A 27,500-nucleotide genomic window follows, 5' to 3' on the forward strand; every position below is an offset into this window, starting at 1 on the left:
TGCGAGGTTTGTAACTACTCTACAACTACCAAAGGCAACCTCAGTATTCATATGCAGTCAGACAAGCACCTAAACAACGTTCAAAATCTTCAAAATGGGAATGGCGAGCAGGTGTACGGTCACACAGCCCCACCAGCTAATGCTGCCCTCAGTGGCTGTGGGACACCATCTCCATCAAAACCAAAACAGAAACCCACGTGGCGCTGTGAGGTTTGTGACTATGAAACCAATGTGGCAAGGAACCTCCGCATTCACATGACCAGTGAGAAGCACATGCATAACATGATGCTCTTGCAGCAAAACATGAAACAGATCCAGCACAACCTGCACTTAGGCTTGGCGCCCGCGGAGGCAGAGCTCTACCAGTACTACCTAGCCCAGAACATAGGCCTGACTGGAATGAAACTGGAGAACCCAGCAGACCCGCAGATGATGATCAATCCATTCCAGCTTGATCCAGCAACAGCTGCGGCTTTGGCGCCGGGACTTGGTCAGTATCTCTTTGTCTTCTCATATTAATTTTTCACTTAGAAGTATTAGTGCTTCAGCTGAAGACAAAAAACCACTTTCTGTTTTATTCTGCTCATCATCATGTGTCGAGCTTTTTCTGTAAAAGCTAAGTTAGTGATATGCTAGATAATGGTTACAGGAGTGACTTTACTGCAGAAAGCAGTGAAGGTTCCCTACCTGCCCCTGGGGGGTCCTCTTCCAGCCCCTGACCAAGCGCATGACTTTACAATCCTGTTTGCCTCCCTTCCATCACTATGTGCAGGGTCCACAGGTAGAGAATGAAATTAATTGATTATGTAACAAGGTGCTATCAAATAAACAAAATATAAAAGATAAAGGCAGCTCTGTTTTCTGCAGTTTTTAATTATCCGAATAGGTCAATGTTTTCGGGCAGGAATGTAATCTTTTCTTTCTTAACTGACAATGCCCTTTTATAGTTAGCAAATTGTCTGTATTCCAAGTATAAGAGGAGGGTGAATTGGAGTCAAATGCTCATGTTTGGGCAGTGTACTGTAAATCTGTTATCTAACCTTACAGATTTGAACAAAAAAAAACATCTCAAACTTCATTTAGTTCTAATGTTTCATGTTTGACATGCCTAAATAGGCCTAGTGCTGTTTTCTGGGCATGTTTTAAAAACTGGAACACTAAGATCATGTACCAAAAATTAGCTAAATTGGCATAGATACACTTATCCTAATTAGTATATTATATATATATATATATATTGAGCTACCTGCAACATCATTTAAAGGATATAACAAAACTACAATTAGTGCTGTGTAAGTTAATCTAGGCTTTTAAGTTACAAAAGCATTGCTGTTTTGTTATTTTATTGATCAACTTTCATGCCTTTGAAAATACAAATTCCAGAATGACATCATGCCCAGTAGGAGTAATTAAAGCTATCTGATGAGGGAATTTAAAAGTTGAAAGGGATGATTGTAATTGATCCTGATTCAATCCTATTACAGCTTTTTATAGTTTAAGCTCTAGAGAAAGCAAACTCCTTGTCAAGGCTTTATTTTACAGATTCCTTTGTGTGTGCTATGCTTGCTGGTCTCTACTTTCCCTTTTAATTTTTTTTTTTCCTGTAGTAAATAATGAGCTGCCGCCTGAAATCCGGCTTGCCAGTGGTCAGCTAATGGGTGATGACCTGTCCCTCCTTACTGCAGGAGAGCTGTCACCTTATATCAGTGACCCAGCGCTGAAGCTATTCCAGTGTGCTGTTTGCAACAAATTCACCTCTGACAGCCTGGAGGCCCTAAGTGTGCATGTGAGCAGCGAGCGCTCGCTCCCTGAAGAGGAGTGGAGGGCTGTAATTGGAGACATCTACCAGTGCAAGCTCTGTAACTACAACACTCAGCTGAAAGCGAACTTCCAGCTCCACTGCAAGACTGACAAACATATGCAGAAATATCAACTGGTGGCTCACATTAAAGAAGGGGGCAAAACTAATGAATGGAGGCTGAAGTGTATTGCCATTGGCAACCCGGTTCACCTAAAATGTAATGCTTGTGACTACTACACCAACAGCGTGGATAAATTGCGCTTACATACTACCAATCACAGGCATGAAGCAGCCCTGAAACTGTACAAGGTAAGCCAGTGACAGCAATTTAAGTTGGCACCAAGTAGACTAGGAATTAACTGTTTCAGTGCTAATTGAACAAGACTGTGATTAATCATCAGATTAAATGTTTACAGAAGGTGTATACTTGAAAAAAAATATGCAGGGTAGTCAAGAAGGTGTGCTCCCAGTGAATTGTGTAGATTCACCTGAGGGCTCACTCAGCTTTCACTTTATGGACACAGGGGACATAAGTTTTTTAAAAGTCCTTTCATCATACATAACTAGAGGGGTTTTGCATGTCTTATGATCTTTTCAAACTTTGTCCATAACATTTTGATCAGAGGCTTGACAGAGATTATGGAAAATGATGAATTTTCCATACCGTTCCTAGGAAAAGAGATCACTTTCTGGCTTATATGTCTGTTTGCAACCATAGTCTGTGACAGCCAAGTTATTTTACATCAGTATTTTCAATAAAGACATGTAATATACCACATTATTACCAACGATATTCAAAAGTAAGCACTGCCATCCTTTTGTCTGCCCTTCTTTTGCAAGCCAGTAATGATTTTTCACAAACATGAAAGGGTGTGGTGTAGATAAATATGTTAGTAGAATGGCAACTATATTTTTATCTTTACTGGAAAAAACTATGTGGATATAATGAATATGTGGGAGTGATGAATACCATTTATTACACAACTTGTCATGACTTTTTCCAAACCCTAATTATGGGGTAACTTATTTTCTGCAGTGTGTTTACTGGATTGGCTTGATTGTCTTGGTTCATGTACAAAATATAACACATTCATTTCCAAGATGAATAACTTTGTAACTTATTAAAAACTTCTTTTGTCTAGGGGATAAAAAAATTCAGGAAATATTGCAAACCATTAGTCACTGTAACAAGCTCTAAATATGATTAGAAAATCCATTTTGCAAGTGTTATCTATTGATTTATACTAGAAATCTGTGATAACTAAGCTATAAGGAGTCATCTGCTGATTATAGCAGCTATGCTGGTTTTCTAATCATGTTGAAAACATGTACACATGGAACAAATACAGAAAACCCTCAGCAGATCTGTAGTTTAAGCAAGAAATAACATTTTGCTGGTGTTCAGCAATGTTCAAATGGATGCTCTGAGTTAACACAGAGTGCACAGGCAGTAACTTGGATTTTCATTTTATAACCTGATCGTTTTAACCTTGGAGTATCTGCTGTGGACAAAAATGGCAGTAACACAAGATTAGGTCTATTATATTCTCCGACAGTGTTGGTTGCTCTGCTTTTCCTTAACTTCAGGGGGTTGTTTTTGTTTCTGTTTGTATGTTGCTTTTCTAAAGACCCAAATTTTTGTTTTGAAAAGTCCCAAAAGAGCTAAGAGTATAGTTACATAACTTGCCTACCTCAGCAGCAAAACTGTCTTCGGAGGTTCCTGCTCCCTGTCATTCATGAAATGATTCCTTGCGCCCTCCAGTTATGCTGACTGCAGAGCCATGCTGTAAGCCAGGTTTTTGAAATGACCTGGTTAAAACATAGCTGGTCCCCGTATCTTTTTTGGAGTGTTAACCTGGATTATTTCCATGATTTGTTTGATAAAGCTAGCCTTCAGAGAGATGCTGCTGCAAAAAATGTCACAGATAAGAATGATAGAATGGGAGATGGGAAGGCAGAAGACTTTTCTCAGATGGCTTTGCTGCTAAAGCTTTAGAGACTTTTGAAAATAAGATGCCATTTTCTTGTTTCAAAATAAAACCATAGGCATAGATATAGAGTTGAAAGATACAAACCAGCTACTCAAAAAAGCATTGTCTCATCACTTCACGCAACCCTATCCCTAGAAAAATCTTGGTCAAATACGTTTGGTTTTGCAGCGTGTTCCACAAAATATTTGATTTGGAGTATAAGGGAGTGAGTCTTAACTTTTAGCCCTCATCAGTTATAATGTCCTGCTGCTGAAGATATTTATTCTTATTTTTCCAAATTCTGGTTTGTTAGATTCAGTTGTGCTTGTGTAGTTCAGCTGTCATATGACCATCAGATGACCAACACTAACCTTGTAAGTTCCATCTCTGAGTCAGTTAAGGTGGAAAACATCTCAGAGGAGGAGGAATGCATAAGTTCTTAAATAGAATCACAAAATCATTTAAGTTGGAAGACACCTCCAAGATCACCTAGTCAAACCTATGACCTAACACGAACAAGTCCTCCACTAAACCATATCACTACATTTAAATGTATTTTAAATACCTCCAGGGAGGGTGACTCAACCACTTCCCTGGGCAGCCCATTCCAACACCTAACAACCCTTCCAGTAAAGAGTAAAGAACAATCCTTTCAATAATACCACCTAAACTTCATGTCCTAGCGAAGGATAATACAAATCATAAATCTCATAATCATAAGGTTACTAGTCTCCTAATACCTGTATTTTTAAGATCTGTCCCTAGTGAGAATCTAGTGAGAATCTTAGTGAGATAGCGAGAATCTTAGCTTGTTTGGAAGTTTATGTCTCTCATGATTTCCCAGAGAGGCTTGGAAATTTGAACACTGGTAGGCTTAAAAACTCTCAGAAATCAGACAGCACATACACATGCACACACTATTTTCATATAATCTAATTTTAAAGCTAATTTTAATGGAAGAGTTTTGGTGTATTAGTGTTTTTTATTATTATTATTATTATTTATATTTTTTTTAAGATTTGGTATTGACAGTACTACAGTGTATCACAAAATATCTGTATCTGTATCAGGAATATAATGCCCCTGTATGTCACCCAGACAACTTCAGTTTTAATTATGGGTATACATTCAGTCCTTAAAGTGGAAATAAATAAGATTTTGAAAGTCTGTAAAGTTATCTGCTGGCAGACTAGATAGTTTTTTCAGGTCTTGGTGAAGCAGTTGACACCAAGAGAGCTGTAAACTATTTTTTTTTTTTCTTGATACATCAGTTATACTTTTTAGAGCAATTAAGGAAAAAACAAAACAAACAAACAAACAAAACATTAAACAAAAAACAAAAACAAACAAACAAACAAACAAACAAAACATTTGTATGAATAATAGATATATGCCTTGGGAGTGATATCGAATATTCATGAATTGTATTTATATTCAAGCAGCTCCTCTAACTCTTTTAAAATTAAGTTGCTGTGAATATGGTTTGGCAATAAAAACTTTAATACTAAAACCATGTGAAAGCTCGGAAAAAGAATCTGTGACTTTGTTCCCTTGCTTTGTCAGGCACCTTAGAGTTTTATCTTTAGTCATTTATGTTTATTTAAATGTTATTGTTTTGTGAATTTTCCTTTTGTAAGTGTTGCCATAACAGCTAGATTTCTTTTCCTCTACTTAACTATTGATAAAATCAAAGGATGTCTTTTCACAATCATAGCTTTTAAAGCTATCATGAACATCAGAGCTTCTCTTCTGAAGGTGAATAATTTTAATCAGTATCAAAATGTCACTTTTAAAGTTAGATTCTAAATGTTGTAAAGTAAAACTTTCAGCTGTTTTCTAAACTAAAAAAGAAAAGGAAGGAAGGGAGGGAGGGAGGAAGGAAGGAAGAAGGAAAGAAGGAAAGAAGGAAAGAAGGAAAGAAAGAAGGAAAGAAGGAAAGAAGGAAAGAAGGAAAGAAGGAAAGAAGGAAAGAAGGAAAGAAGGAAAGAAGGAAAGAAAGAAAGAAAGAAAGAAAGAAAGAAAGAAAGAAAGAAAGAAAGAAAGAAAGAAAGAAAGAAAGAAAGAAAGAAAGAAAGAAAGAAAAGGCCAGATTGCTCCTTGCAGAAGGTGCAGTTAGTTGTTTGCTAGGAACAAAGATGACCTTACCCTGAGTGAACTCTGCTTGGGCTAGATGAAATTCCCAAAGACTTGTGTTTGGAATTGTGGAGCTTGATATTAAACCAAATTAAACCACAGGAGACTGGTGAATCCTTCACAGTATCATGAAGCATCCGGTAACTCCACAAGTAAACAGAGAAAGACACTATAGCAACAGAGTGCATTTCCATTCTGCAGGAGGAAATGTTGGACTTCTGCAGATTTGGGAACCTGAGGTAGGAAAGTGATCTTACTGGATATAAACTACATAGAACTGTAACTGCTCTTAAGGAAGCCATTTTGTGGCTTAGTCAAATAGCTTTTGATTCAGGGAACTGCACATATCATGTCTGGTGCTCATGAAATAGTTTCCAAATACTTTTAATAAATAAATAGTAAAAGGAGTTTTAATCTAACAGGGCAGCCTTTTTGCAAGTAAACTGTAGGGGCTGTAAAGAAGCCTTAGTTAGCCAAGTAACTGAATAAAAGGATCAGTTTATAATCACTATAAAAAAAAAAATGAAGTCAGTGTATTAAAATATTATTTAATTAGTGAATAATAGCTTTAATATACATTAATTTTATATTGGGTATATATTTCAGTTTACATTTTATATGCAGCTATTTAGGAGCTCAGGGCAAGTGACAAGCAGCAGTTAGCAGACAAATACTCAGCTGCGTGAAAACTCCATTGGTTTTCCCTTTATTGACAAAATATCGATCCATAACACTATTAATGCTAAGATTGTCAGTTCAATTTGGATAGATCACTTCACTTCTCCTCTTCTCAAATGGCAAAGATATTACCCAAAAGGAGTGACTTGATTTCAGTTTAAGAAGGTTAAAGGTTAAAGGTTAGCTCAAAAGCATCATCTGCCTTGCTGCTTAACTTTAAACTGATCAATTTAATGAAAATCTGTTTTGCAGATGGTGTTTTAATGTCTTTGGCAGGATTTAGGCAGCTTTAACATTAGACGTATGCTAGTAAAAATTATTTCTTTATTTGACCAGAACAACACCTTTTCTTTTATGTTTAAAGGTAAAAGGCATGTGGGATATGGTATTTTGGCAAAGGACCCAGAAGCAGAAAGTGTTGATGATCTTTCCATATGGGCTCAAAAACAGAATACCTTTATGTCTATTGCTAATGATGACTGAAGAAACAAACAAAGCTGTATTCATTTTTTACCATAATGTTTTACTTTGAAACCATAAAAAAGAATTTCAGTCCAAACTGTCCTTGAAAAAGGCTTGTCTTCTTTGCCTAGAGTGGAATGCAACAGCATTCACATTTTTAACCTGACAGAGCATGCTGATCGTCTCTTTTAGACCTTGTATTTGAAGATCAGCAGTATCTTTTTTATTGTTCACAAACTGAGTAATAATTGTGTTACTTGACTGTAGATACCATAAATAATATGGAAAATTAGTCAATCCAAATGGTAAGTTTTATCTGATGGAGGTTATCCAAATAAACAAAGCATTAGATCCTCAGGAGTGTAAAGCAGAGCTTTGTGTTTGTCTTCTGAGAATCTGGCCCTCACAATTTTTGCCAAGATAATTAAGTTTCAGTACAAGCATGTCTTTCTATTTTCAGATCTATGCAATTCAATAGGAATTTCTTGGGCTGCTAATGCAATACTATTATATGTTAGCTTTGTAATTAGCTAGGACTCTATCCCTTTGCTGAAATGCATTGTAATATTACACACACAAGCATAGCTTGCATGTAGCAGTCATAAAAGTGGTGCCCTTTGTTTCATATTGACCTTCCAACTTATTTAAAAAAGAGTTTACAACGAGCCTTTGTTTTGTCCACAAATGATCATAAACAGCTTTCTAAAGAGCCCAATAAAATGAGATAATCACAAATGTATAACATCACATATTGAAAGGGTAGAAGAACAAACGGGGCTTTTACTATATTTTATAGGATGGATTTATAGCCTGTCCTTGGGTCACTTAGGGCCAAGAATTTTCATGGTCAGCTGGTTGGTCTTGCTAGCTAGAATCCTCTGCAGGAAATGCAAATACCATGCAGCACCTGCTCTTCAGCTGGGGTTGTACAGTGCTTTTTAAAAGCAAGGTGTCCACTTCTCTTCTGGTTCAAAGTCAAAAGCTTAATTAGAATAGCTTTTTTTCTGCATGTGTCGTCAGTGAAGCAGTTTGTTGAGATTCCACAATGCTGTTTGCATATTTGGATTTTAAATAAGTGAGGGATATTGAATGCTTTGCTCATCTTTATCAGGTGCAGGAGGCACAAGTGGGATTTAGTCCATAGGTAACTTTTAGTGTAACAGTTCCCCAAGGAGCCCTGCTTGGGTTTTTCTCATTATCCTTGTTCTGGATGAAAGCCTCGTTGTTAGGAATTAACAACTGAACTGAGGGTGTGAAGTATATGCATGTGGAGGTGAATGGACTAACAGCCCTAATCACTTTGTTTGCTTTACTCTGTTTGGCATGATTTTGATACTTGATCAGTAGAGAATTAGCACGAAGTTGTATTCTTTTCATTTCACTTGTCCTGCACCAACTTCGTAATTTAAAATCAAATATCCTAGGTATGTTCCAGTCCAATTATTGAACTGTCATTGTCTCGGTATGATGGTAAAAGAGGTCAGGAGATTGTGCAGCATTGATTTGCATAAAAATCATTGTGCAAAGGAAATTGGAATATGTCTGCACATCTGAGGAGGCAAAACATGTTTTGCTTAATCTTATTCTTGCTGTCTGTTTTGGTGAAGAAAGCTGTTTTCAGTGATAAACAAAACTTATTCAAATTTGTTGCTAAACATAAACCTCAGGATAGAGGATATTTCATTATTTATAGTACTTTAAGATTTATGATCATTTAAGGTTTTAAATGTTTTACGAAATTTAATTTCCACCACATGTTTTTGTTACTGTAGTTCAGATTATGCTGTTGTGCTTGCACATATAAAAACAAAGGTTGAAAGAACACATTGTACAGTCAACTCATGAACATGCTAACTGTACCTACTTATACACAATAGACAAGTACATTTATTTGAACAAAATATAGGGGGGTAGTTGAATAATAATTTCAAATTTATTATTTTCTACTTTAAATTTAAAATATAATAGTTGAGAAATAATTTTCACATTATATTTCATGTATATTCTATTTGATATTCAGGTGTTGTCTGATTCTCCTGCCGAGATGGTCCTATATACATTGCAAAAAATGACATGCGTTGGATTCAGTTTATGGTACACTGCTAAAGCAAAAAAATAATACTCTCAAATTCTTTAGGGAATCCCCATTGAAACGTTGTCCAGGATCCCACTCTTTAGTATTATTGTGGATGATGATGTATAAGGCTACTCTTTAAAAGAAGGCTGTACCAGACTATTTGGTCATGATTTCCAGAGCAGAGCCTGCCCAGGGGAGCATGACTTTGTCGTTCCCCTGGCAGAGCAGGAAGAGTGAGTAAGGAGGAGATCAAAAGCAGCATAAAGAGGATCAGCCTCATTTATTCAGTATGCTCAACACAAAAAAAAATGGCTGTATAACAGCTGTTTTTTGTGCCTGGATTTCTTTCATTCTGATATTAAGAGAACTATGTAATTATTCCTAACTGAGATTCAAGGTAGAGATGCAATGTATAGTGAATATAAGAGTATTGTGTGCTTATTTGTGTACATGCATAAATTGATTGCAGCTATGAACTTAGCAGCCACTTCCACCTAGCCTTGCAACATAGATTTACTTGTTGCCCTTAGGAGATTTTATCTGATAGTGCACCACACACTACAGGTGTCTTCTCTAAAATTTGTAAACACAGTTTAGCAGACTCTTCCGGGTGGGATTTTTCTGTACAATCTCTTCTGCATAATTAAGAATAAGCATTGAAAAAAAATACAGGCATGACAGGAAAGTTGTATTTTGACATGCATGTGTATTTCAGATTTACTATTGTATTTGATAAGTGTCTGGGCAGAAGCATTCCATGGGTCTATGCATTTGTCAGTCCATCCAGAAAAAATGCCGGATTTGGGAATCTTAGGAGGCTGTCAAGGTTGGTGAGAATAAATCTTAAATACTTCATATCAAGAACTGAGCTTTGAGTGGTGTAATACAAAGCTCTTGAGACTGCATTGTCTCTATATGTGTCTTTCTCTCTAGATAAAGAAATTAATTTTCTGCATTTATTTTTTTTTCCTTTGGGGTAGCATTATCTAGCAACAGTCTGGTCAAATTTTTTTAAGGGAAGATAGTGAAGAGACTGGTGTGAAATGCTGAGCAATACCAATTCTGTTGGGTCTAGCAAGAGCTGGTCACAATGCAAGAGATGTATTTTATTGGATAAAATTTCATGTGTGTATTTGTTGGCAAAATACAATGAAGTACAACAGGAAATAGGTAGTAATTGCATTAAATGTGGGTAGGATTTTAATGTTAAAAAAAAATACCGGAGGTAGCTTTAATATTTTTAGCTCCTGGTGGTCTGTCTGTCTTTTAGGCTGGTGTACTTAACACAGGCAGATAGTGCAGAATGACAATGGTACATCCTCATGCTTATATATAAAGAAGATGAAGCTATGGTGAGAATTGCAAGACCTTCCCTTTTTGGACAGCTGTGAAGGAGGATGTCATGGAAATGACCCCCTTGGTCTGCAGACGAAGGTGCCAGCCTTGCAATTCTGCAGCAGACAGATACACAGAGTATTATGTACCATAGCCTCAGGGGAAACTGTATGTGCTACTCTCCCTGTGGGAGGGAAGACATTAAGATAATCTTTAGCTTTTAAAGACAGGGGGCATTGAAGGAAACAAAAATTGAGCAAAGGTTGTCCTTGAATGATGAAGTGTGCAGAGTCCCCTGCCTGGGGCATCCTCCTACAGTAGCAGTGACAAAAACAGAAAACCTGTTTTTATCACATAGGAAGACTGTGAACAATGCTCTCTGCTTATATGCATGATTGGGAAACCATATATATTTCTAAAGGGAAGCATAACTGGTAAAAAATAATAAATAAATAAATAAATAAATAATGGATGTTTGACCGCATTATTTGTCTGATAAAAAAATGTACTTTTTTCTGTTTAAAACTGTTATCCTTGAGTGTTAATCAAACCATAATGTTAACATGATTCACATGTCAAAAATACACAATATATAACTATCATTTTATTGATGAATTATGTGCAAGTGACGTGGGATATAGGAATATTCCATGTCACCTGCACATACTAATTCAGGAGTTTGCCCATAGTAATTCAGGAGTTTGCCCAAAGAACAGATTTTATTTATGATCACTGTTTTCCCTTGTAATTAGTCACAAAGAATAAAAGCATATGGTGCTTCCTTGCACTGGTTCTGGTAAAATAAATAAATTAATAAATAGGTCTGCCTCTACCCATAAAAACAGCACAGAATCTGCTGTTCAGGGATACATCAGAGATACATTGTACACAAACTCTTTTATAAAAATATATATATATATATAGGATATATATATATATCCTTATTCAGAGAAACTTCAAGACCAATCCTGTTATGATGACACTGTTTAAACCAAAGGCATACCATGACCATGTCATTATGATGACACTGTTTAAACCAAAGGCAGAAGCTTGGTACTTTTACAGCTAGAATAATGAAACAAAGTCTAAGGATTTCGGTATTCTTGCTTTCTGTGTGTGCTAGTGATGAGAGCATTGAAAAAGGCTTGCTTTACTTCTGAAATGAGGCAGCTTTTAGTATCTAGATGTTACTATTTTGGAAATGCCCTTTGGCATTTGCAGATACGTACGCAGCTAATGAATGAGTGGAAATTAGGAAGAGTGAAGCTGGTGGAAAAAAACAAGCAGCCAAACTGCAAGGGTTTCTGAAAACCTTATGCCCTTATTTGTCCAGAAACTTCTGTGACTCGAAATCTTTGACCCAGGGGGAAGTCAGCATCCTGCTGGTATATATCAGAGTGGCATCTTGTGAAGTCAGTCTCAGATGACCAAATCATAGTCTACAAAATATTAAGAAAAATTTTACCAAGTTCATGACCTAGAGTCACTGGGTCAATTCAAAGGCACTACTGTCTCCAGGACCTACACTGCTGCAGATGCATCTCAGAAACAGGTGTTTTGCCTAAGTTGTTGATACCCTTTGTCAGTTTTTTTGTTTGCTAAGATAGTCTCCTTTGTCACAGTGAATTGGATCTGCTGTGAATATGCTCTGTCTCCCTGTTCTTGTATCAACTGGTATGACTTGCAATGTGTCAGGCTTCGTAAGTATCTTCATGATACTTGAGTTTATGTCTCATATAAAACTCAAAGGATGAAAAACTTCAGAAAAAATCATTAGGACACCTGTTGGGTATTTTTGAGAAAGAGTAAATCCTTTCTCTGTTAGGCACTTTGTAGTCTGATTATTTGAAAGACAAAAATAGGTTTGTGGGATGAGCTATGACCAACATACAGCACAGAGAACCTGAAACCAGAAGTTTTCCTGGGCTGCTTATTTTCTTTCATGAGTTCTCCAATGGACAGCTCAAATTCTGTGACCTCAGCTACCTTAAAAGTACCAAAGGGATGATAAGGTTTGCGTAAGATATTTTGGGGTATACAAATGACAATAACTATGCTGGTGTTTAAAAGTTATATGTATGAGATATTTTTCATGAAAAGGAAGAGAATTGAGCTGATAATAAATAAAGAGCTCTGAAATCTCATGTTACAGAATTCAAGCCTGTTTTCCAATTCTCTCAGCTTCTGATCTCTGCAGGTATAAAGGTTCCATGCCTCTTGCATTCACAACAACAAGGAAACAAATGTCTCTCCTTTACTTTTACTAGTTGTGTATTCTTATAGCTTTAGAAGGTGAGCTCAATACTATCTCAACTGGGAAACAGTGCATGGCCTTTGGTAAAAAGAAAATGTGTCTCTAACCAAGCAGAGGCAAGAGAGAGGTTGTCCCCCAGTATGTTGGCAGCTTAATGGACCTTATAGAAACATAACTAAGCATACCACTTAATTTCTTCATATTTGTGGAGAAATATCTGTCTTTTTCTCTCCCTATATTTATCTGTATATCTGTCTGATACAGTATCTGTTACTGGGAGGAATGAGTTAGAGATGAAATCTGAAGTTGTTCATGATCATGAGAACTTTGTAGAGCCAGACATTACCCAAGGCTAGTAGAAGTCACAGTTGTTGGAGACCGGGATTCTTGCACAGAGGGTGCAGTGAGGGGAGGCAAAAAGGCAGGTGTATGCACTTATAAAAGTGTACACTTCCCCAGAGCATAAACAGAATTTAAAATTATGTGTGTCCATACATACCACAGGCTGCTACTGTCACCTGATAAAATACTATACAGATGTCTATATATGTTAGCGTCTGCTGTAGTAAAGGTTGGATTTCCATTTCTGTTCTATTTTCCATCTCCTAGTTACTCATAATTTTCTTATAAACACTTCTAGGACTGAAATTATCAGGATTTGTGCTAGCTTTAAAGAACATTTCTTTCTTCTTTGGAGGTGTTTCTGAATCACCTCATCGTGAGTTATCTTACCCACCTGTCCTAATGAAAAATACTCCATTGCAAATAAAATTAGTCAAGTAAATCTCTTGCAATGGCTATCCATGACATAAGAGAATGCTATTTTAGAAGAAACAACACATTAATTGGCCAAGCATGTAATCATTGTCCTATCACAGCAAATTATACCATTAGTCCAACTTATCTAATCTCTTTGCTCCAGACCAGCTAACAATTGCTTCCCAGACCAGAGTAAAAAAAATTTTTAGTGAGAAAATATGGAATAATATTGCTCATAAAGGATAATATTTTTTTTTTCTCAGATGTCCTCTTTAGTTAAAGAACAATGAATTGACATTGTACAAATTCAAATATATATGTATATATTTTCTTTCAAAAAAAAATGGTCTTTGGATAGTCTTATATGTACACAAATATCAATTCAGTTCATAAACTTAACTCTCAGCTTCCCACATGCAGTGGGAAGGAGTTCCAGAGGTTATTTTAACCTCCATATAAATATGATTGCTTAAAAATCTCTTGTAATTTATTTAAGTCATATGTTTTGTTTGTTTATTCATCTGGTAGCAGAACAAGAAATATAATGTGTTCTTACTTGTTTTATGGTCTTTCTATATAATCTTTATTTCTTCATAAGTAATCTTTATGATTATTTTATGATCTATCATGTCTTTCTTCTGCTTAAACTATTTGTGCACCATACAATTTCATTTTATTCGTTGCTGCTTTCAGTGGAAGTTTTTCCACATTTCTACTAATTCCAATGCTGGTCTCTGAACTCTTCCTACCCCTGCTAATTTTTTTCTAGAGATATTCAGATATTTCAGAACTGAACACACTGTCCTCACTGTAGCTATATATATATATATTTTTTTTTCATCATGCATGGTGCCTGGTACATCCAAATATGTACCTGCTTTAAACAAATACTATTTTATTCTGTTGTAACAACTGCAAGTATCAGTACAGGCAGTGACCTGCTGGAGAAGAGCTCTGCAGAGAAGGACCTGGGGGTCCTGGTGTACAACAGGTTGGCCATGAGCCAGCAATGTGCCCTGGTGGCCAAGAAGGCCAGCAGGATCTTGTCGTGCATTAAAAGGAGCATGGCCAGGAGGTCAAGGGAGGTGATCCTCCACCTCTACTCTGCCCTGGTCAGGCCTCACCTGGAGTACTGTGTCCAGTTCTGTGTACCAGCTCCCTGGTACAAAAAAGACAGGAATCTCCTCGAAAGAGTCCAGCAGAGGGCCACAAAGATGATACAGGGCCTGGAGCATCTCCCCTATGAGGAAAGGCTGAGAGACCAGGGTCTGTTGAGAAAACAGACCTGGGACTTAAGAAAAGAAGACTGAGAGGGGATGTTAATAATGTTTATAAGTATCTTAAGTGTCAAAGAAAGAGGTCAACTTCTTTTCAGTGGTTTATGGGGACAGGACAAGGGGCAATGGCCAAAAAATAGATCACAGGAAGTTGCACCAACATGCAAAAGAACTTCTTCATGGGGAGGGTGATAGAGCACTGGAACAGGCTGCCCAGGGAGCTTGTGGAGTCTCCTTCTCTGGAAATATTCAAGGTCTCTCTGGACACCTACCTGGGCAACCTGCTCTAGGGAACCTGCTTTGGCAGGGGGGTTGGACCCAATGATCTCTTGAGGTCCTTTCCAACCACTACATTTCTGTGATTCTGTGATTCTGTTCTGGATTTATGTTGTCTCTTTGCATGACTTTCTTCGTACTGATGCCCAAGTTTCCTGGACTTGTTACATTTAATTTAGACACCAGTAATATGTTTGATTGGTTCAGATGGTTCCTTATAATATATATTTTCTTGGATTAATTTGTCAATACTAAATTTCACCTGTCTGCATAGCTAGTTTTACACCTGTCTGGCATTCCTGATGTTCTTTGGCTGGTTTCGACTGGCATGAATTCTTTTACACTCTCTTGAAGATCAGTCCTAGTCTGATGGTAGAAGACTCAGAGGTCACCTTTGCTATGTTGAATGGCTTGTTATTTCTTGTAGCTTGGTTTCTGCCTGTCAGTTTCCAGCCAATGATTTTTTTTTTTTTTCTTCCCTTTGTGGTAGGTGCCTACATTAAGTGGTTAGGCTATCTCATGCTTAGTTAGTGGCCAGAGAAAAACTCCAATTCTGAATTACACTGTGGAAGAATTAATTCCCTCTACTACTAAGAGGGTGAGGAAAAGAATCATCTGGCTTACTCCTTTGTCACATTGCCTGTCTCTTCAAAGAGCAGTTGCCTCTTCTTGCTTTCTCATGTCTATTGATGACACAGTTTCTTGGGGTTGCAGATATCAGTAGACAGTTAACTGGTCGTTGAGCCTGAAGAAAATAAATAGCTAATTAGCCATCTAGCTGCAATAAATAAATAAATAAATAAATAAATTTCCCAGATACTCATTTGCACATACAAAACAGAAGATGTTGTTTCTGCAAGTGGACTACAAGTCTGAGGCATAACTCAAACAGACTTTGTAATGTGCTCTTTTTCAGTGCTAACTTTAACGTATTATTGATTGTTATTAAGGTACACTGTGAAATACAGATGGGATGTCTTTTGTGGTTGAACTCGTACTGTGGGAACTGTGTTGACTTTTGGATTGTTCTGGCCTTCATGCTGCTTGACATTAAAACCTTTCACATTAAGGTTTAGAAAAGAAAGAAATGTACAGTAACTAAGTTGCCCTCTACATAGTGTGAAGTAATGTGAAACAATGATGCCAAATGCCCTTCCCACCAAGTCCGCACAAAATCTGAAATGAAATACTAATTTCAGAGCAAACCAGGAAGTTTGTGATTCCCTGTGTGAGTATATACACTGTTTCAGAGTAGTCACCACCTAATTTTAATTATTTAATAATTTCCTACCTGCTGAAGGAAATGCTAAAAGTGAAGGGATTAGGGCTCTGATTTTCAGAGATGCCAAGTGCTAGCAGCTCCTGTTGACTGCCTGTGTTTAACAGCCCAGCCATCAGCTCAGGCTCAGGTGGTCACCAGCTCCTCTGTGCTGGCTGCCAGACTGTCCTTGCACAGCCCTCTGGGATGGCACTGGCTACATGAGCCCCTGAACTGGCTATTTTGAAATATATTTTAAAAATTACATCAGAGGATCAATTACTGCTAAGTGTCACTACTGCACCCTGTGATACTGCTAATTAGTTAAAGCAAAAGAGGCATGCTGATAGGCATTTTTCTTGGCTGTTGCACACTGAATAACTGCACAAAATCAGATTTGAAATGCTTCTAGAGTCTCTCCTCTCCCTCCTGGAAAATTAAGGTACAAAAATTGCTTTTTCTATTTTATTTCCTATGCATATAAAATAAACTAAAATACTTATGAATTGTTCTCACTCTTTCCACCAATTTACACCTTATAATAGTTTGCTTCTGTTTGAAACTCTTCTTAAAAAAGGGTATTAGTCTTTGGAGAAAACTTAAAATACAGAAATTTACAGCAAAGGCATGGTCAAGGACAACTCTCTAACCTTGGCACAGCTCCCTCTCTGCCATGAAAGGAGCAAAAACAAGTGGAGATTTGCTGCAAGTTCCCGGCCATGGGGGAGGGAAGGGTTGCTCCACTGGTGTCGGGGAGTCTCTGGCAGCACACTGGTGGTGTTGGGGAGTCTCTGTCTGGCAGTGCACTGGCTGTGTGAGTCCCATCTTTCTCCTGCACACCATGCAGGGGGATTTGTTAGGAGAAGGACCAGGAAGGGCAGCAGCTAGGGCACACATCAGTGTGTATGTGATGAGAAGGAAATCCTTCCTGCACTAGTAGCCATGGGGGGCTCCTGGGCAGAGCTGGCTCAAAGGGATGCTGGGGACTGCAGGAACCTTTTTGTCTGGTACAGAAAAGTTGCAGCTACAGTCACAAGACTGCATATATATATATATACTATTTCCTGCATTCCTGCGTTTTGATCCCTGGGTCAAGTGAGTTTTAATTCTTCTCTATTCACCTTGCAGGGAGCCTGGATGGGCTGTGTTGGTGGGTTCTGGACTTGAGGAATTACCACAGCTGTTTCCAAGCACCAACTGTTCATTTTAGTTGCTAAAACTTATACCAGGCTCTCACTCAGCCCCCTCCTCCCAAATCACAAAAAATACTTTTAATCTAACTTTTATGTTTTGGTGAAGATAATTTTCTGGATTTGCCACAAAAAAAAAAAAAATAAATAAAATGTTCAGTTGCCAATGACATGCACAGGGTACATGAGGCATTTTCTTTAGTGTAAGAGAGCACATACTGTTAAACTAAAATCTGAACAATTAAATAGATACAGGGTTTTTACTAGTTATATGATTTCTTATCCTCTGTAGGATTTGTTTGAGGTTTATATTTTAAATTTGTTTGTTTCTTATTAAAATGGTGATGAAAGAGACGGGAAGAATGTGAGCCTAATCCATCTTTGTTGTAGTACTGCTGATCTTGTTAGTGTTAGTCCAAGGATGAAGCTGGCCCAGGAGTTTTCCAAAATGACAGTGTTTCCTAACTGTTAACTGACTGGAACATGGCTCTCCTGTGGTTTGACTACTGTGGTTTGTCACTACTGTGGGAGATTATTCAGTTCAAAAAGTTCTGTTATTTGTGTAATTTCTTGCTGAAATTGATGGTTACATTTTTTTCCCCCTAAGTTTATTTCTAGAGTTTTTCCATTTGTTTTTGGTGCTCTAGAGAAAAGGGTGGTTAAAAAGGGACAGCCAGAGAGACTGCTCTGCAGAGAGGGTGTGAAAAAGATGAGAAGATGTGAATTTGGAAGTGTTTTTCTTCCCACTGAAACAGCTCCCCTGCTTGATACCAAGTGTATATTGTTAGAACTAAATCCACCCTCTAAATATCTTTTACAGATCAAAACTGGTTACTGGGTAGCGATAATCATGACATACTTTGTGACCATAGGTCACCTCACCAGTGGCCAGTTTCTCCTCCTAAATTATTCTCCACTTGTGAGCATTTTTCAAGCAGCTACTATTTAAAACCAGAAAGCCTCCACCCTGAAAGGCCCCAACCTGTCAGAAACATTTCCTTTCTTGCCTCAAGTTTGGAATTTCACTCTAAAGCTCCATCTCCCTCAGGACTTTTCAGAGTGTCATCTTTGCCTGGTGGTTTGCTCTTTGCAACCTCAGCTGAGCATGCATGCTGCCAGTGCTCACCACCTCACCACAGTCTTCTTCCTGCTCTTCTGACATCTCTATGTGTCTATTTTCACAGTGCCATCTATGTCTGGATCAGTGTCATTCCTGCTGTACTTAGCCCAATTTCATTTTTGCCAAGCCTAAAACTCCTTTATATTTTTGCTCTTTCCCACTTTCTCTTGTGTATACATGTGTGAGTGGTTGTGTACATTATCACATATGCATTTCTAATTATTTGGGATGAGTAGGATAAAGTTTGTATTGTCTTGAGTTTGAGTTGGCTGTGTTGTTTTTAAGTAATAAAGACAGAAAAGGTATGCTGACCATTCCACAGGAAACTATCATGCATTTGAACCTCCTGCATATTTTGCATTAGGAAAAATATGTTAGAAATTTGTAGTGTTCTTTAACTGTATCAATACTATTTTTTTCATATGGCTGTACATACCAAGCCAAGCTCCATTAATACTAAGGGGAAAAAATACATTGTGACTTTGTAACTAAAATATTTTAGAAACCTCTTACATTTTTCCTATAATAGCTTTTCCATATATAATAGTGTTTCAGTTTGAGTGCCTGACATCTCAAGGCCTATCAGAGCTAAAAACAAGTGCTAGCATTCTGCTGGAAAGCTGGAAACTTCTCACTTCCAATGCTATAAAACTCCTTTTTCAGACACACAGATCACAAGATTAACATGTAATTGGTAGAAGGCCCATCCTGGGTGTTGGCCCAATGTAATTTGAAAGAAAATTTTTCCATTTGAAAGGAAGAAAGGAAAAATAACTTGATGGTGGTTTGCAATGAAACCAAACTAATGACAGCTAATTTAAGCTATCTGGGCTGGGAACACTAGTATTAACTACCCATGGAGATAGTTTTAGATCTGGTTTCAAGCACAGAGATTCTATTGACAAAACCTTCTAGGAGACTTGAGACTTCCTGAAGATCATGTCCCCCTACCTTCCACATGAGTAGTAGTACAGAAGTGCACCTTGGGGCACCAGAGCATTCCTTGTGAAGAATGCTGGACCCATGCTGGGTTCACATTGTCAATCCAAAATCTCCATGTGGCATCAATAAGGCAAAATACAGCATATAAGAACTCCAGACCATGGTCTTTCATTCTGTTTTAGTCATAACCAGTAGGTCAAATAGAAGGAATTATCTGGCTTTATAAAGGTGTCTAATCAGGAATTTGATATTCTCAGCACATATCCTAATGAGGCTCTGTGATGTAATTTTGAAAGTGTTAAGGTCTGGCCCAAGTCATATCAAAGGTAAATTTTCCATTGGCTTTGGTGGCACTAAAATTTCACAATGACATAGTTACCTATGCTATAAAAAAAAATGGTCTATGTTCATGTGTATATAACATATGCATGTGCAAATGGTTCTGCTATATTTTATCCAATTATATAAACTGTGTTTAAGCCAGCTAATACGCAGATTTCTAGAATGAATGAACTTAAAAGTCTGGATAGTGGTGAAATAGTCAGGGAATGCAATTGGAGAGTGTTTAGAACAATTGTAATACCGAGAGCTTTTGTTCAATTTACTAGATGCCTTCCTAGTATTAAAAAATAAAATCATGTTTGTTTGTTTGTTTTCCTAGTTTTATCATTTTTCAGCTACAAATATTTTACATTATAAAACTGTGTAAATCAGCCTCAAAACTGGGATGCCTAAGAGCAGATAAACTAAAGACTTAAGTGCTTTGGGCTAACTTCTCTTACCAGCTTTCATAGATACAAAGGAAGACTGTACTTGAAACCCCTCATCAGAACAAAATGAACATTTTAGTATTCTTGGACATAATATTAGGCTAACATGCTCTCTGACTGACATCTAGTGCATACTGTATAATTGCCAGCCCGCTTCTCTGAGTGCCTTGAAGATTACATTTTTTTAATGTCCCAATATTAATAACCAGATGTGATCTTCTTCCTGCCCAGGGATCAAACTAGCTGGACAGGTCAGGCTGTTTGTCTGTGTGCACAGACTGTGAAGTCTATTCAGAATGGCAGGTATGGGGGATAGGAGACTGGGGGGTAGGGTGTTAACTTCAAGACCACCAAAAGGGGCTTCTCCCTGCTGGGAACAAAGACCAGCAGGAGCTTCAGCCTTTTTCAGTACTCCTGGGATTTTAACCAAGTGAACAAAAGATGATGCACAGCTGAAGAAATGCTCTTCACAACTGATACATAATTTAAGATGTTCAGTTACAAACAACTTGATATGTATCTGTGATTTCATTTGAGCACAGTCCAATTATCTGCAATCAGTTAATATTTTTGTATGCATAGTTTCTGTGTTCTGCTTTGTATGTTGAGCTTAATTGCTGGTGTTTGAATACACACTGGCCTTGAAAACAACCCTAGCACTTAAAGAAATAACATTAAAACACTGGAAGTTGCTATGGGGTATGTTGTGTCTTTAGTTAGTGTATGCCAGCCTATTTGTAGAGTTATTTTATAGTGGGTAGTATGATATACTTTTGTTAAACTTATATTATAAAACTATTAATTCCTTTCTCTCTTTTTGTTAGGTAAAGAATTCAAAAGAAGAAGCTATTTATTTCCTAATTGATTTTCTACGTTAGTTGTTCATTGAATAGATAAGTAGTGCCTGTGATATTTGATTACAGAGCAAGGCACCCATTTAACCTTCCGTTCTTTCCTGGCCAGGATTTCAAATACAATACAACGTACCTCCCTTAGGCTCAGTAGGATTAGACTGCTAGCAGTAATCCCTGATGCTATGAAATAGACCTGATAGAACTTCAACTCACTTGTTTGGGATTATGCTCATGAATTTCAGCTCATCTAGTTGCATTAACCCTTTGGGAGCTTGTGTGGGTTATGCTGTTATAAATAAATATATATACTGTAGTAAGCAATGGTAGATGAATATCAAAACATCTTAATGAGTTTTAAATAATTCAATTTTACTTGGGGTTCAAAATAAAACTCAAATAAAAAAAAAAAATACTCTAGTAGAAACCCCCAGTTTCTTTTAATTCTAATGTTCAGAAGTCTTTTGCAGTTCAACAGTATCTCTAGATGTTTCAGACCTCAGACCCATTTTTTGCACTGATTAAAAAATAAATAAATAAATATATTGTAATTAATTCTTGTTCTCAGGATTGCAATGAAAGGACAGACAACTGATACCTGCTAGCCATAGAACATTGTTGCAGAATCTCCCAGTATAGTAGCTTGAATGCAAGCATGGTCCTACAGCAAAGAGAAGGGATGCTGGTACCTGAGACATTATTTTTTGAGTTTTCTGCTGATAGCAATGATCTCAAGAAAGGCAGTAGAAATTTTTGATGACTTATGCCCCAATCAAAAACCAGAGTCATAGTGCCAGACCACTTCTGATGGACTGCTAGACAGCTGGCAGGCAAAAGTATTGTAGTCACTGCAGATTTGAACTACTCTTTTGAATTGGTGACTTCTATTTAAATGCCGATTTTTAATCTGGCCAAATCACTATAGGGAATAACTCTATGTTAGCAAGAAGAAGGAACAGATTTTTTTCTGTGTTTCATTTTCAGGATCCTAAAACCCATCAATGAAATAAATGTTATTTCCTATTACCAGTCCTTTAAACTGTTTAGCCTTTAGTGGAAAGACTCATTAAATATTAACATGCACAGCTAATTGTATTAATTATTGAAATTAATATATATATATACGTTTTACAATATTCAAGTCAATTACAAGTAACAAAATATGGAGAGTTTGACTTGGAAATTCTGACCTACTCAAAATTTCTTGACAGAAAACAGAGTTGGGTTAGGACTGACTGAACATTAAGGCATCAATCGTTGAAAATACTGTCCCCTCAATACACCTGTTTGTGGAATTGCTCTATTGAAAGGCAAGATGATAGGGAGTATCTGTGCTACCAGCTACACTTGATGACACAGAGGCATTGGGACATTTCTTTACCCCTTTCTTTACTAGTAAATGGCATGCTTATTATTGTAGATCTGTCACATACTTTTGATACATTTGATGATAAAGTGGTATTGATGAATAGCTGAGCTGAAGGCCATGAGAGCAATAAATGAAGTTTCTCTTGAGTGACTCCATTCTTTTTTTGCAGGGAGGATCTGGGAGTGGGGGCAGTTTGGGGTGGCTGTTCATCAACCTGGTGGGTGCACTCGTGCTCCCATGTGGAGTATTGCTGAGTTCTAGTCTGTCACCCTTCGTGATCAACATATGCCCAAAGTGATTAAGGGAGAATCATCTGTGCTTGAGATGGGGATGTCTCCAAGATGCAGATGATTTTCATCTGTACAACTATTTAATCAGATTTGGATGGTGAAAACAATTGTTTGACTAAGTTTCTTGTAGGCTTTGGGTTTGGATCTACCAGCTGTGTTGCAAACAGAGTTCATGCTGGTAAGACTCAATGCTTGATGGAAATGGCTGAAACATCACCCTATAGATGTTCTATGGTCTATAAGCCCTGCCAGATTCTACATGTGGCTACTGAAATAACCCTAGGAGTGATAAGCATGCCTTTGTCATTTATGTATGGCTGAGTGCTAAATGGGTGGATATTGCTTCTTCAAATCATTCTTGGTCCTGCTGCTGCAGCTCAACCTACAGTCATTTTCAATATTTAATACATTTAAACTTTTGTGCTCTGTTACTTAGTTTTGGTTTGACACATGGTATATTTCTTTTCCCTGATTGATTGCAAATGTCCCATTAGAAATTGGCTGTTTCATGAATGCTCAGTTTACATATTCAGAATGTGCTTTCCTCAGATATTCTGCAGTACACATTTAAACATAGCTGTTTCTGAAATTCCTTGCTTAGGTCAGCAAATTTAGTTTGCAGAAATTCACGGAAAACAAACAGCCAAGAGGTGGGGCATGGAAGGAGCTAATTCAGGAATTTAAGACAAATGTATTCAGTAGTCTCCAGCTCTCCTGATATTTTCACTGTAAGCACAGAAATTAGTGGCCTACATTTTGCCACATTCTGATTTGATGAGAAATGAGAGGTATACCTCCAAACTTTTGGGAGACTCCAGCTTCCAGGAATTCAGCTGTCTATCCATTAGCCGGTGTTTCTTACAGTAAGTATTTTGCAGCTGCTGTCCCTGATCTATCCTAATTTTCACGACTTGATTCTAGTTGCAGTTTCAGTCTGTTTCAACCTATAAAGATTTAAATGAATAGGACCTTGATTCTCTCCAAAAACATCTCACTTCATACATGTAATTCAGATCAGCTAGTAGTGCACTAGGCTTAATCTCAAAGATGCTGGAAGCTTATATTTTCAGAGAGCATTTTGCAAATGCAGAATCTGCTTTCTGACTTTCTTGATCAAAGTTTGAAATTTTTGACCATTTCATCGTACAGCAAAGCCCACTTGTTTTTCAGATTCCTGTAGGGTAAAGGAAGTAAAAGGTGCCAATGGTGGGGAAGTTTGTTCTTGGGCAAAAATAAATTTTGATGACTCGGTTATCAGTACTATTTACTAATGTGCTTTTACATGGCAAAGAAAAAAAAAAAGGTGTCTTTTGTGTGTGCGTGTGTGTGGGAAGGCAATCTTATTAAGTCTAAATAAATAGACTGTAGGAACCATGGTAATACTTTACATTTCTCTAAAGCCTTTATTCAGAGGCTTTCAAAATGTTTTAACAATGTTAATTAAATTCAGTGCTCTTACGTTCTGTGTTAGCCTAAGTGCATATAGGGCCATCTTCATGTACATACTGGTAGATACTGGAAGGAAGCTTGTGTTTAACTGTGTGCAGCAGCATTTCACTGCAAGTATTTTCATGGCAGATGAAAAAAAAAAAAAAAAAAAAAAAAGCTATATTCAAGTGAAACTGCACAGGGAATTGCCTGTAGGTAGGCAAAACATAATTACTAGTTGAATTTTGGCCAAGACATTTGTCTTAACACTCTTCCTCGTTTGAAAAAATGTGCCACGTACTTAATAACTTTATTAAGTACAAGCAGTTATGAAATCTGTTCTTTGTTTCAACCAAAAGAAAACATTTCCTAACAGGACGGTGCTGTTAAACACCAAGCTAGGGCACTGACTCATAACTAATTTAGACAGAGAGCTCCATCAATGAATTACCAAAACTCTTTTTTGTAGTGCTAGCGTTTTCCTTGGAGATCTCCCCTCCAAGTACTGCTCCTGCTTTAGCCTGTGAGATCTGAAGGGATCACAGCACAAGGTGGTATGGCTTAGGGCTGTATATAAAATGATGAAGGAGAGAGTGAAACCCAGCCATGTGCTCCCTTTACTCAACACTGTGTTAGGAGATTGAGGTGGCATTCAGTGAAACTCAGAACTACTCCTTTTTCTGTAATAAATAATCAGCCTGTGACATTCCCTGCTGTGGTGGGGGGTTATCTGGATAAACAGCTTATCAGGATTTTTAAGAAGGATAAGGGGATGAACATTAATGATGTTTCTGATTATGTGGGCTGAAACAAAAAGATACAAGAATGTTTGGTTCTCTATTATTAGTGTTAAGTTCAGGATATAAACAGACTGTCTTCCAGGGTCACGCAAGGATCCCTGATCACACTGCACAATTGTTAAGGTTCTCCAAAGGCTTAGTTTTGTACCCTGCTTTTCTGTGAATCTGATATTAGCTACTTGCACAGACAGAATGTCGGAAAAGTTTGGCCAAGGGTATGATTCATAGTGTTACTCCTGTGTTTCCATCTCTCTGTCTCCCTCAGTGACTGTTCTCAGAGGACAGCATTAGACTTCAGAAATGAATATGAGAACTCAGTGTTTCAAGTGTAAATATGATGCCTTTTTTTTGGCACTTTTAGTCTTGCTGAGGCAAGATACTACTCCAGCAATAAACAAACAAACCTGCATGTCTGCATTATTATTATTATTTCTTTGTCATCTTAACACTCAGCATGGGAGAGGAGGGCCTGCATCATAATTAGTGCTTTATTTATTTATTTTGGAAGTACAAACAATAGACAGAAAGGACCACTTGGCAACTAATTAATTAGCTTCTGCTCAAAGAACATGACAAAGTTTCCCTTCAGAGGAGCTTTATTCACAGTCCCGTGGACTTGTATTTTCACATTTGAGTTAATAGTTCATCAATATTAACTAAATTGATATCCTAGATGCAGCATGTAAAGGTACAGATTTTAAATATGTTTTTTAAACTCTTATGACAGTTGGAAATATATCATTGATTACTCTAAGAACAGCTATGATTCAGTACCACATAGCACCTCTTCACATTTTTAAGAAGTATAATTTGCTTCACCTTTTAAAAGAGGATGGGGCAACTGCTGCCCACTTCCTGTGATAGCTAGTCACTGTAGAGCCTACACAGGACAATGTGATATCTGGTTTGACTTCGGTTACTATTTTCCAGTTCAGTTTTGTCAGCATCACAGAAGCATGTTAACTCTCTGTGATAACAGTTATTAAGTATTTGGTTCACTGTGCTCTGAGCAAGGTTTAGGAGAACAAGCTCCAGTGCTATGAACATTATTATCAGAATAAACAGTTCAGACCTCCCAAGGCTGTGTCCAGATGACTTTCTGGGTTTTGTCATGGCTGTAGTCTATCCCTGGCCAGTGTGTGGAAACCAGGTCTAAAGGGATTGGGGGAAGTGGAGGTGCACTGCAGGGATTTGTTCTGATACAGGGCTGGGAGATGGCAGGGCACTCAGACTCCATGTTTGGGAACTACTACTAGTTTTTGTAATGCAGACAGAGTCTGGGAAAGCAGAAGATTTGAATTGTAATACAGGAATCGATCTTCTTTAGGGTGTGGCATATTGTTGAGTATTTTTTTCCTTTGTATTTTCCCTTTCCCTGTAGAGTGTTAATAATGTGCTGAAGAAACTGCAGACTTTAGGATGTCAGTGGGCCTTGAAGAAGAGCTGTAAGAAGGAAAAGTAATGTTTGACGCAGAAGAACAGGAAAGCTTCTTCCAGTAGAAGGGAAGAAAAAAAAAAAAAACAACAACATTCATTATTTAAGTAAGAACTCAAAGGGAATGTTGAGATATAGGTTTGCCAGGTAGCCGGGCTGTAATGTTAAGCACTAGAGAGTGAAAAATTTTGGCCCAAAGAAAACTATGCAGACCCTGAAAAGTGAACTGGTGGGGTTGAAGGATTTCAAATAAGAGCTCCTTCAAATACAGTCCAAATAGCAAGAGAAGCAAGACTACTGCAAAGTTAAGATGCAAATGAAACATTTTTCTTCATGCTGTTCAGTGAGTGAACTAACATTTAACAGGTTTCATATCTTTCTCATATATTTCTGCAAAGAACTTTAGTTAGTAATGGTGGTATTAGAAGCTAACTAATTGTGTTAATTTTATAGCCCTGTAACGTACCTTGTAAAGGCAGATATCCATGTAGAGGAATCAGGGTTTTCTTTGTTATTTCTAGTCTTAGCCAGAGGTGTGTAGAAGGGGGAGGGGTATAAGGATTATTTTAATCCTCAAGTCAGACATGGTTATGTGAGTGGACACTGGCATGCAGACCAGCTAAATCTATTATTCTGAAGAAATGTACAGTAGTTCCTAGTATGGACAATGAAAAATAACATTTACCTAAAACAGGAATGATTTTAAGCCACCTTAATTTATTGAGCTGAAACATTTGTCTTTGTATCACTCTCTATATATGGCTCATTAAATAATATAATTAGAAACGAGATTTTCATTCTCTTAATCACTGATTTTTGTCTTAGTAATTATCACAGTAACTTAGAGTAAATTGAAAATAAACATGGAAATAGCATTAAAAATGGAATGTAAAAACAGTGTTTACTTCAATTGATCGCAACACAAACGATAGATCCAAAGACCCTCAGAAGAAACATGGGTCTTTTTTACTCTCCTTTTTAAACTTATCCTTTGAATCGGGGATTCAAACTTGAAATAACACAGT

At 37.4% G+C, this 27,500-nt stretch overlaps 1 protein-coding gene across 2 annotated transcripts in view; it reads left to right on the forward strand.

Annotated features, from left to right (window-relative positions):
- Nucleotides 1-27,500, forward strand: part of ZFHX4 (zinc finger homeobox 4) — a 149,906-nt gene that overhangs the window by 25,881 nt on the left and 96,525 nt on the right. The window contains exons 2-3 of one of the 2 annotated variants that reach the window (XM_082754062.1): nucleotides 1-490; nucleotides 1,608-2,110. The exon at nucleotides 1-490 is cut by the window's left edge and continues 2,134 nt beyond it. In XM_082754062.1, coding sequence (XP_082610188.1) covers nucleotides 1-490; nucleotides 1,608-2,110 — 993 coding nt within the window. The remainder of the gene's footprint in view (nucleotides 491-1,607; nucleotides 2,111-27,500) is intronic. The other variant, XM_082754063.1, reaches the window with a different exon arrangement.

The sequence above is a fragment of the Aythya marila genome (assembly GCF_965140915.1).
Source record: "Aythya marila genome assembly, chromosome: 2".
NCBI lineage: Eukaryota > Metazoa > Chordata > Aves > Anseriformes > Anatidae > Aythya > Aythya marila.